The following is a 12098-nucleotide window of genomic DNA, read 5'->3' on the forward strand; positions in this document are numbered from 1 at the left end:
AATCAAGACTTAGAATCTATATTTATACATTAGCCAAGCAAAAGCAGAGTATGTTTCTCATATAAAATTCTGTTATTCATCAAACGTTTGCTAACAAGGGAGTCCCTTGTTTATATGTCAGAACAGGGACATAAATACTCTATTTTAGAATACCATTATTTAAATTATTCAATTTTACATGCAACAAAGTAAAGGACACTCATGACCAGAATTAAAAGAATTTATCACATATCAATCAGTTGTTTGGATAAGAAGCAAAATTTCCATACCTTCTTAAACTGACTGAAACATATTATGAAGGGAGATAGAAGATGGAAGCATTTATTAAAAATTAAAATAAAGAGCGAAAGTGAGGTGGGCATTTTTTTTCTCCTATTCCAAAAATGTATGGCAGGGGGAATTAAAACAGAATGCAGGAGAGGGGCTCACATTGAAATCAATAATGGAAAAATTGATCCTATCTGTTTACAGAATAACAGAGTCCTTAGAATTATACTAGTCCCACCCTCAACTCTAACAGGAAAATATGTAACATTTCAGAGATATAGTTGTCCAATCTCTTCTTCAAAACATTAAAAAAATCTATTTACAATCATTACTGAAATTCATTCTAATAACAGATGTATGTATGTAGGTAGGTAGGTAGGTAGGTATTGTTTGTGTTTGTTTGTTTGTTTATTAGCTTTCTATTGCTACCTTTCTTAACTCTGAGTGGTTCATGACAACAATATAATCAGGAAACATAAAGTAATTAAACAGTAAAATAATAAAACAAAAACTGTCTTAATCTTCTCTCTAGGATGCTCTGGAGCTACCTCCAATTATCCTTATTCCATTTTTTGTTGTCCTATCCCAAGGGTAGGTAAAGTTGGTTCTTTTATGACTTGTGGACTTCAACTCCCAGAATTCCTGGGTTAGCATGATTGGCTCAGGATTTCTGGGAGTTGAAGTCCACATGTCATAGAAGAGCCAACTTTGCCCATACCCCGTCCTATCCCAATATTTCAGTAAAAAGCCAGGTCTTCGGAAAGGCTAAATTGGTGGGATCTGCCAAATGATGTAGAGGGGGGCTATTCCACAGGGTAAGGGAAAGCCCCAAGCCCCACTAGCTAGCAGACCTTCAGGGAAGGGATGTGAAGCATGACTACTCTATCTTTACCTAGACACAATATGTTTAATTTTTAATTTTATTTTTTTAAAGTTTATTGATTTTTACAAAATAAAAGAAAAATTAATATACATCTCAATGGTCTTTTACAGATCATAGCCCAATCACACGTATTATTTGCTTTTACATTGATTCCTATGGGAAAAATGGCTTCTTCTTACATTATTTTTTTCATTTCATTTTTCATTTGTTTATGATCAGGAATGTTCACATTACTATACCAATGCAAAAGGTACCGTATATACTCGAGTATAAGCCGACCCGAGTATAAGCCGAGGCACCATTTTTTGGCACAAAAACTGGGAAAACTTATTGACCCGAGTATAAGCCGAGGTTAGAAAATGCAGTGGTTACTGGTAACTTATAAAAATGGAAACCAATAAAATTACATTAAATGAGACATCAGTAGATTAAATGTTTTAGAATATTTATTTTAAAGAGGGTAAACAATATTTATTTCAAAGTGGGTAAATAAAAGCAATCTGATATTTACAATAAATTAAATAAAATTAAATAAATTAAAAAGTAAAAAAAGTAGTTCAATCAGCAACCAAGCTAAAACCTATGAGTCAAAATCCCTCAAAACAGGATTTTAGAGACTTAATTTTTCTCTCTATAATCCAATGATAAAGTAGAGAATCTGGAATCAACTCCCCCTGGAGAGTAGGACTGCTCCCACCCTCCTTGCCTTTCGCAAAGTCCTGAAAACACACCTATGTCGCCAGGCATGGGGAAACTGACATACCCTTAGCTGCTATGATTTCTGTATGGTTTGTCCGGATTGTATGATTGTTTTTATAAGGGTTTTTTTAAATTGTTTTTTTAATATTGGATTTGTAGATGTATTGCTTGTTGTGAGCCACTCTGAGTCCTTGGAGAGCGGCGGCATACAAATGTAATAAATTGTTGTTGTTGTTGTTATTATTATATTATTATTATTATTACTATTATTATTGGAGGTCTTCCAACCCCCTGCTTGGGCAGGAGACCCTACACTACTTCCAACCAATAACCAACAAAGAATCCCTACCCCGATGAATGGACAGGCCTTGAGGTAGATATACGACTCCTGGCACTTTTGAAACCCTTTTGCAGAATAACCCTTTACTCCTAGTAGTAATGCTTACTCAGGGCCTCTTTTTCACTCCGAGGACCGTTTCCGCGCACATTAGACTGCCATTCCCATTTGCCCCCCCCCCCCCCCCCCCCCCGGGCCGGTCACAGACCTTTATATTCTGTTTCCTGTATTTTGCTTTTCCTAGGAATTTAATGAAAATGAATAATATTCGGGCCAGGAAAATGAGGAAAGGGGTCGGAAGAAACCCTGGCTGGGACCCTCCTTTTTGTCTTCTGAGCCACCGCAAAGGGTTTTTTGAACATTGATTTTTCGGGGGGTTTTTTCCTATTCAAGCAGGGATTCATCTAATAAAAATCAGGAGTCACTAACAAGGTACAGTGGAACCCCGACATAAGAGCTGCTCTACTTAAGAGCAACTCGAGATAAGAGCTGGGAGGGGAGAGATATTTTTGTTCTACTTACAGGCCCAAATTCGAGATACAAGCGCCAAGGAGCTGTCTCCTGAAGCCAAACGCTAACTTCCGCGTTCGGCTTCAGGAGACAGCTGCGAAGCGGCGCGCGTGTTTTAAAAGGTTGCAGCCGGCCTGGGGGGATCGGGGGGGTGCTTGCAGCTTTCTTTCTTGCTCTTTTTCTTTCTCTCTTTTACCTTCCCTTCCTCTATTTCTTCTTTTCTTTCTCCTTCCCACCTTCTTCCCTCCCTCCCTCCTTTCACTCATTCCTCTCTTACTCTCCCCTTTCATAAGTTTCCTTGCTTCCTTCCTCTGTTCCTGTCCCTTCCCCCTTTCTTTCTTTCTTTCTTTCTTTCTTTCTTGCTCTTTTTCTTTCTCTCTTTTACCTTCCCTTCCTCTATTTCTTCTTTTCTTTCTCCTTCCCACCTTCTTCCCTCCCTCCCTCCCTTCACTCATTCCTCTCTTACTCTCCCCTTTCATAAGTTTCCTTGTTTCCTTCCTCTGTTCCTGTCCCTTCCCTCTTTCTTTCCTTCCTTCCTTCCTTCCCACCCTCCGTCCATTCATTCACCCATTCCTCTCTTGATCGCTTAAAGCCGGTCCCTGCTGCAAAAAGGGTTGGGGACCTCTGTCCTACAGGATTGGGTGGCAGAGAAGTTGAACATATGTAAATTTAAAAGTTTAAGAAAGTTTACAAGTTAAGTGAAAGAAACTTCATTATTCATTTATATGTACATGTACATTTCTTCATTAAAAACATGTCTTTCTGCATAATTTAGACTAACTTTGTGAGTTTTTTGAGGGCTGGAACCAATTAAAATTATTTACATTAATTCCTATGGGGAAAAGTCGTTCGAGATAAGAGCTGCTCGACTTAAGAGCCCAGGTCCGGAACGAATTAAACTCGTATCTCGAGGTACCACTGTATTTCCACACACAAAAAAAGAACAAAAATCCCGCACGCCAATCAACCCGTCCAAATTTCGGGCGAGGGTTGATCCCGGTCAGCGTGTGCTTCGTGATGCAATTTCAAAGACACATCCATGCAGAAGAGAAGTATTCTCCCCCCTCTCCTTTTTTCTCCCCCCTCACTTGATTTTAACAACAGTTTCACCTGAAAAACCTAAGAAAACAATCACGCAATACCGACAACAAAGCCCCATTTTCACCCACAACCCAACACAATGCAAAAAACAAAACAAAAAACCAACCCACAACACACCAGTAAACTATTCAAACTAACACGTTCCTATATAATTTTGTTATCTAACTGGACCAAAACGTTTGTTACTCAAAATCAAGTTTAAAAAAAAAAGATTTTAAAAAAAGAAACTGGGTTGCGAAGGATGATTTCCCTTCTCTCTCTCCCCCCCCCTCAGGTTGGGCCTCCCTAACCTCTTTATCCGTCGCTTTGTCCACTACTCCCAAAAGCGCGTAGAGGTCCAACTCCAGCAGTTCTTTATCGACCACCATTTCCCTCACGACTCGCTTCTTCAGACGGTTGCCCACCGGGTTAATTCTCGTCGAGCTCTTTTTTTTCCCTCCCTTGCCCGCCACACACTCCTTCGCCCCTCCCACCCCAACAGCGATTGGACTTCTGGGAAACGTGGATTTTTCTACAGAGGAACGTCTCTTCTCCGGACTGGAAGGTGGAAGTCGAGTGGACTACAATTCCCAGCGTGCCAGACTGGCCATCTCGTCATCGCGCTGCCGTTAAAAACTTTCCCGAGCCGTGATTGGACAAATCGCCCGAAACCTCAGAAAGCTGCTGCGTCAGGGATATTGGGGGGGGGGGGGGGGAAGAGTCTCTAGGAAATGTAGTCACAGAACAGTACTGTATTCTATTGTATTGCATTGCACCCGCTAAGATCGCAGGGTCGTAGAAAAGGCTGTAAGTATTCAACTGGTCGTCGCTAGCGGTAAAAGGAGCAGTAGGCAAGACTTTAAGGGGGGGCGGAGCAGAAAGGGCCTGCTGGGTTAGACTATCAGATTATCAGGCTAGACGCGGCTGTGGGAAGGGTAGGGCAAAGTTGCCAGCCAACTGCTCCGACGGCGCGAGAGAGGAACAGACGATGCGAAGGTGGGGGGGGGGGGAATCATGAAGCAGGAATCCCCCCCCCACCTTCGCATCGTCTGTTCCTCTCTCGCGCCGTCGGAGCAGTTGGCTGGCAACTTTCCTGGAACGAAGAAGGGAAGGTAGCTGCCCTACCCTTCCCACAGCCGCGTCACTCGGAGCCCCCTTTTACTTCCTGCTTGGAGCTTCTGCAGCTACTTCTCCGTTCCAGCAAAGTTGCCAGCCAACTGCTCCGACGGCGCGAGAGAGGAACAGACGATGCGAAGGTGGGGGGGGGGATTCCTGCTTCATGATTCCCCCCACCACCACCTTCGCATCGTCTGTTCCTCTCTCGCGCCGTCGGAGCAGTTGGCTGGCAACTTTGCTGGAACGGAGAAGGGAAGGTAGCTGCCCTACCCTTCCCACAGCCGCGTCACTCGGAGCCCCCTTTTACTTCCTGCTTGGAGCTCCTGCAGCTACTTCTCTGTTCCAGCAAAGTTGCCAGCCAACTGCTCCGACGGCGCGAGAGAGGAACAGACGATGCGAAGGTGGGGGGGGGGATTCCTGCTTCATGAGTGTCCCCCCCACCTTCACATCGTCTGTTCCTCTCTCGCGCCGTCGGAGCAGTTGGCTGGCAACTTTGCTGGAACGGAGAAGGGAAGGTAGCTGCAAGGCGCCGACACGAGCTCCAAGCAGGAAGTAAAAGGGGGCTCCGCGGCTGTGGGAAGGGTAGGGCAGCTGCCGGGCTCCCGCGGTGCGCCCTCTTGTGGTCACCCGGCGCCCTCTTGTGGTGACCCGAGTATAAGCCGAGGTCGGGTTTTTCAGCCCATTTTTGGGGCTGAAAAACTCGGCTTATACTCGAGTATATACGGTATTCAAAAAATTTGGAACTTGCAGCCTAATCTATATATAAAGTGAAAATAATAAAACACAGCCGGGGGAGGGGGGTTTTCTGAGCAAAATAAATTAATAACATTATTTTTTTCATTTCATTTTTCATTTGTTTGTGATCAGGAATGTTCAAATTAGTATACCAATGCAATAGGTGTTTTTTTTAAAAAAGCACTTACAGTAGCTAAAATCAATTTTTTTTAGTCCGGGACCAAAAGGACCCAGGAATACTACAAATGCGAAGAGAACAGTAGGGCTAAAGCTAATGATTACTGACAAATTCCCAACTCTTTACAAATACACTGCTCAAAAAAATAAAGGGAACATTTAAACAACACGATATAATTCCAAGTAAATCAAACTTCTGTGAAATCAAACTGTCCACTTAGGAAGCAACATTGATTGACAATCAATTTCACATGCTGATGTGCACATTCAACTTTGTACAGAACAAAGTATTAGAATATTTCATTCATTCAGATCTAGGATGTGTTATTTGAGTGTTCCCTTTATTTTTTTGAGCAGTATATATATCATATTACATATCTAAGAGCCATGAAAATAATTTATTTTTCCCTAAATTTGGAAAAATGAATGTTTTATTATTTAGTGCAAACTACAATGAACATACAGTATGTCACATATTAAGAAGTCAAAATCATCTATGGGTTTGATGCCCTTGTTTTAGTTTCCTGAATTTAGAAGCACAGATTAGTATTATGGATCACATTTTATTCAGGTTTCTCATCATGATGGCTTGAAAGCAATTTCTGAAGAATGTACAGATATTATGGAAATAAAAAATATATTTTAAAGGGAAGTTTAATAAAAAGAATGCTGGGTAAAAATTACTTCTGACTCTAAACCGAGAATTGAAAAAAAACAACCCTGCATAGCATCTAACAATGCAATGCAATACTGCCATCTACAGCTTAGAAATTAGAACTTTAAACACCATTCACAAACTGCATTAATACCACAATTTTCCAAGTGAACAATGCTATCTAATTTTTCACTATAAAAAAAGAAATCAGTGACATTTCAACATCAGTTTTTCCAATATATTTTAATGAATAGAGATTACATCTAAAACAGGAATGCTCAAATGTTTGCTGAAGACAGGAAATAAAGAACAATAAATGACCACTCATCCAGTGACCATTCAAAATAACAACAGTGATGAATGAATGATATCTATGACCAGTCCTCAATGTTACAGCTGTCCTAGCACACTCATAATGTGGGTGTTTAGCAACTCACTTGCACTTTTGATGGGCATCTTGTGGGCATGTGATAGGCATTTCAACCTTCCCAACCAGCTTCCCACAAGCTAAGTCAATGGGAAATAATAATAATAATTTATTAGATTTGTATGCCGCCCCTCTCCGAAGACTCGGGGCGGCTGGCAGAGAAAGCTGGCAGAGAAGATCACAAATTGCTGAAATCCTAATCCGCTTAGTAGCAGCCACTTCCAGCCCTGCCATACCTCAAAGGGCATTCAGGCACCCATCCCTGCCCAGGAGTAGTCACCCCCAGCCTGGGTATAACTGGGGGCTACTTGTGCTCCCTCCCTTTTTTATCCATTCCAATCCATTTACTGTATGTGTCCCCTCAAATGGAACGATCCTTCTAGAGCAGATTAAGGACTCCAATTGTATTGACATAAGGAGCTAACTGAGTATAATGTTAAGTGCTTCAGTCATAAAAACTATTTTAGAAATTGATTTAAAACTGTTGTAGCAAGCAAACAGAGAAAAATGTCAATTAAGTAGATGCTCTTCAGATTTTAAGATTGAAAACATCAATGACGATTGATTGGTGATAATTAGACAGACACAAGCCTTAAAAAGGATCCTGAATCTTATGGAAATGTGTGTGTATTATTTTCCTACTTTGCAGAAATTAAAAACATAAGATAGTTATTATAAATTCTTATATTTATTTGCAGCTGTGCATAAAAGATGACTTTAGTCATCGTCTTTACAAATGATAACTTTATAATTTGTTGCCGAAAAATGAGCAAATTATAACTGAGCTGACAATCTCCACAAAAATATCAAGGGTCTGTGAGATTGTTGTGGAAAAAGTTAGTCCATTACAGAATGCCTTAAAAAATAATGTAAATATCAGAATGACTGCAATACCCTTAAAAAAAATCACATCATGACCTGTATATGGCTTGTCTGAATGGATATTCAGAGCAAGAAGAGGGACCTTAAATGGCCACCAAAATGACCAAAACAATAAAGCAGCTGTCTTTTAAAGAATATTTATAAGTTTATATTCTGAGATTAAAAGCGCTGAATGTGGACAATTCCTTGCATAGAAGCATTTCAAAATGGGTTCAAAAAAGATTAACAAAGACTTACCCGTGGGCTCACAACGGACAGAAAGGACGGCAGCTCTGTGATTTGACAATACTGTTTCAATGAGGTAGCTGGCTGTTGATGAACAATGTAATCCGAGTGGCCAATTACTGCTTTACAGTGGCTTGTGAATACAAGGCCCTAAAAATTATAAAATTCAAAAAGGTTTCCAAAATATGGACAATATTTTGCTACAGTACAATTCCGTTCTAAGAAATGCCAAAAATGAGCAACGTCCAAATATGTTCATTTGAAGTATGAAACTTTTATCTTGCTCTGACATTCTAAAGCCACTGGTCTCTGTTTAGGTTTCTTTTTTTATAGCAGATGGAAGAGCTGCAAGAAATGGAGTAACATTGCAATACAACACTCCTAAAATAGAACCTGATAGGAAAGATATTAAGATTCTTTGATACAACATGCAGTTTGTGCAGATTGTTGCACATAGGGAGTTGTGGTTCTTAATGTTATTCCATGTGGCTTGGCTCCTGGGCTCCATACTGCTAGGGAGCATGACACCTAGAGGGTGAATACTGAATATTGAAACAAGAGTTGTTTCACCACAAGTACTACTTAGACATATACAGTCTGTTTAATGAATAAGATGGCAAACTAAAGTATCTGCTACAGCTTTTCTTTCTTTATCATGCTGAAGTTTCCTTATGTAGATCAGATCATTTAACTCAGAGATTTCTGGAATGCCTTAAATGTCTATGCATGCATGCATGTATTTGATTTCTATACCACCCTTCTCGAAGTGACTCAAGGCAGCGTACAACATTGTAAATACACATAATATATATGAGAAATCCAATTATTTTAAAAAGACATATACAAAATTAATAAAAATCTAAAACTGTTAATCCAAGACTGTTAAGAAGATATTCACTTATTAGCACGAATTCCCGAGTGTGTTGAATTAAAAGTAATTCTCCTTGCATAGAGACAAAGAGGTTACATACTTGCAGTGAAGTGCAGCTGTGCAAGTTGAGTGCGGAGAGTGGGAAGCTGACATCCAGCACAAAATCCCGATTCTTCAGATACCGAGATTGATGCTGGTCTTCTTTCTCCTTCCAGAATTGAAAGTGGTGGAGCCTGTAGGCGGCTTTCAGAGACAGGAAAAGAGCTAACCATCTAGCGGGGAGGGGGGAGAAAGTATACATTCACACCTTTCGAACAGGAATTTAACAGTCAACTTACTTGTTTAGAAACTTGTTTAGAAATTAAAATGACAATTTAAAAAAAGATTTTAAAACTAGCAAATTGTGAATGGTGAATATTGTTTAGCGAACATGTATTATTATTATTATTATTATTTATTATTATTATTATTATTATTATTATTTATTAGATTTGTATGCCGCCCTTCTCTGAAGACTCGGAGCAGCTCACAACAACAAAACACAGTACAAATCCAATGATTAAAAAAACATTTAAAACCCTTAATATAAAAACAGTCATACATACAAACAAACCATACATAAAGCGGAAACGGCCCGGGGGGAATCAGTTTCCCCATGCCTGACAGCAGAGGTGGGTTTTAAGGAATTTGCGAAAGGCAAGGAGGGTGGGGGCAATCCTAATCTCAGGGGGGAGTTGATTCCAGAGGGTTGGGGCCGCCACAGAGAAGGCTCTTCCCCTGGGTCCTGCCAGATGACATTGTTTTGTCGATGGCACCTGGAGAAGGCCAACTCTGTGGGACCTAGCTGGTCAGTGGGATTCGTGCGGCAGAAGGCGGTCCCGGAGATATTCTGGTCCGATGCCATGAAGGGCTTTATAGGTCATAACCAACACTTTGAATTGTGACCGGAAACTGATCGGCAACCAATGCAGACTGCAGTGTTGGTGTGACATGAACATATCTTGGAAAGCCCATGATAGTTCTTGCAGCTGCATTCTGCACAATCTGAAGTTTCTGAACACTCTTCAAAGGTAGCCCCATGTAGAGAGTGTTACAGTAGTCGAATCTCGAGGTGATGAGGGCATGGGTGACTGTGAGCAGTGACTCCCGGTCCAGGTAGGGTCGCAACTGGTGCACCAGGCCAACCTGGACAAACGCCCCCTCGCCACAGCTGAAAGATGGTTCTCTAATGTTAGCTGTAGATCGAGGAGGACACCCAAGTTGCCGACCCTCTCTGAGGGGGTCAATAATTCCCCCCTCCCCAGGGTAATGGACGGACAGATGGAGTTGTCCTTGGGAGGCAAAACCCACAGCCACTCCATCTTATCAGGGTTGAGTTTGAGTCTGTTGACACCCATCCAGACCCTAACAGCCTCCAGGCACCAGCACATCACTTCCACTGCTTCGTTGACTGGATATGGGGTGGAGATGTACAACTGGGTATCATCAGTATACTGATGATACCTCAACCCATGCCCCTGGATGATCTCACCGAGCGGTTCCATGTAGATATTACATAGCAGGGGGGAGAGGACCAACCTGAGGCACCCCACAAGGGAGAGACCTAGAGGTCGACCTCTGACCTCCCACTAACACTGACTGTGACCGACCAGAGAGGTAGGAGGAGAACCACTGAAGGACAGTGCTTCCCACTCCCAACCCCTCCAGCTGGCACAGAAGGATACCATGGTCGATGGTATCGAAAGCCGCTGAGAGGTCAAGAAGCACCAGGACAGAGGATAAACCCCTGTCCCAGGCCCGCCAGAAACCATCCATCAACGTGACCAAAGCAGTTTCCGTGCTGTAGCCAGGCCTGAAACCCGACTGTTGAGGGCCTAGATAATCGGCTTCTTCCAAGGACCGCTGGTAGTTCTATATGTAGTGAACAGTGGCACACCTTTGATAACAAACAGATGCAGAATGGTTTAGCCTGATGCAAGCAAAAGCCTGGAAATGTAATTATTTAAAAAGAAACTCTACAGGATAGTTTCTTGTATATCTAAATTATTCTCTTTTTTTGCCAAGATCTTCAGGGATTTATTGTACAATTGTTTTAACTGGCGTACATCCGTACTATAGACATATTTGTTCAATTTCAAGAATTGATCATTCAAATACAATTTTTTATAACAGGAAATGAGATGTTATATGGTATCCAGGTATTTGTAATAAATATTGTTCATGTAAAGGGTATTTTTGCCCACCCCCAAAAAATTACAATATACAGTACTGTATTCATAATTTTTAAAAATTTATTCTTACAATTATTTAAACCAAATGCTATTAGTTCCAAGATTTCTCACCTGGCTAGGTGTCCTTTATGCATAAGGTTTGCCAATTCTGCTGGAGAAACATCAATAAACCGTAGGAAAGAGAAACAACTCCCTTTCTCAGCACCTATAACATAAGTAATAAGATTAAGATAAACATTGGCTTTATAAAAACTGACAAGTGGAAAACACAATTTGGGATCGTCTATGAATATCCGCACCCCTCTTTTGTTTCAGATTTTTTATCTTTCATTATTAAAGCAACCTATAGCTTAAAAGACAAAAAAGACCTTAAGAGGGAACATTAATTAAAACTTTGTCCCGGTAAATTACAGGTAATCCTCACTTAGGGGACCATTTGCAGTTAGGACGGTGATGAAAAAAGTAATTTTGCAGCCAATTCTCGTATTTGGGACATTGTCAGGTTTGTAAAGCAAAAGAACAATGAAGGAAAACCACAAGCCCAGTTGTAGTTTCACTTAGTGACTGCTTTACTCAACAGGTTTCTGGTCTCAATTATGGTAACTAACAAAGAGTATCTGTATTGCATCTTCTCTCTAGAGCAGATCACATGAGCCTCGTTTTTATGAAACTTAATGTTTTCTGAAAAGCAACGATATCAGTGGCCTATGATCAGCAGGAACATTTAATGAAAGAATAAAATATGCAAAGCTCGTTAGTAAGAAATAATAGAAAATGGCTAAAGAAGGAAGAAGGGCCACTAAGAACGAGATGCATGGACGAATGACATATTTTGCCATCCCAGAGGCAATAAAACCATAATCGCATGAAGAAAAAGAACAGGATAACAATAACTGCACATAATTTCCTTCTCTCTATATATACATACACACACACAACTACATTTTCTATTTACGTTTTGGAAAAAATAAGAAGAAAGGGGAAATATGTTGCTATTATATAA

The 12098-nt window shown here is 40.8% G+C and overlaps 1 protein-coding gene across 1 annotated transcript in view; it reads right to left on the reverse strand.

The window, feature by feature from the left end:
- INO80 (INO80 complex ATPase subunit) overlaps positions 1 to 12098 on the reverse strand; it is a 65651-nt gene that overhangs the window by 21657 nt on the left and 31896 nt on the right. The window contains exons 23-25 of the mRNA XM_070757076.1: positions 11207 to 11300; positions 8965 to 9136; positions 8006 to 8143 (exon numbers count right to left, since the gene is read on the reverse strand). Of these exons, the coding sequence (XP_070613177.1) occupies positions 8006 to 8143; positions 8965 to 9136; positions 11207 to 11300 (404 nt within the window). The remainder of the gene's footprint in view (positions 1 to 8005; positions 8144 to 8964; positions 9137 to 11206; positions 11301 to 12098) is intronic.

Source organism: Erythrolamprus reginae, chromosome 1, assembly GCF_031021105.1.
Source record: "Erythrolamprus reginae isolate rEryReg1 chromosome 1, rEryReg1.hap1, whole genome shotgun sequence".
Lineage (NCBI taxonomy): Eukaryota > Metazoa > Chordata > Lepidosauria > Squamata > Dipsadidae > Erythrolamprus > Erythrolamprus reginae.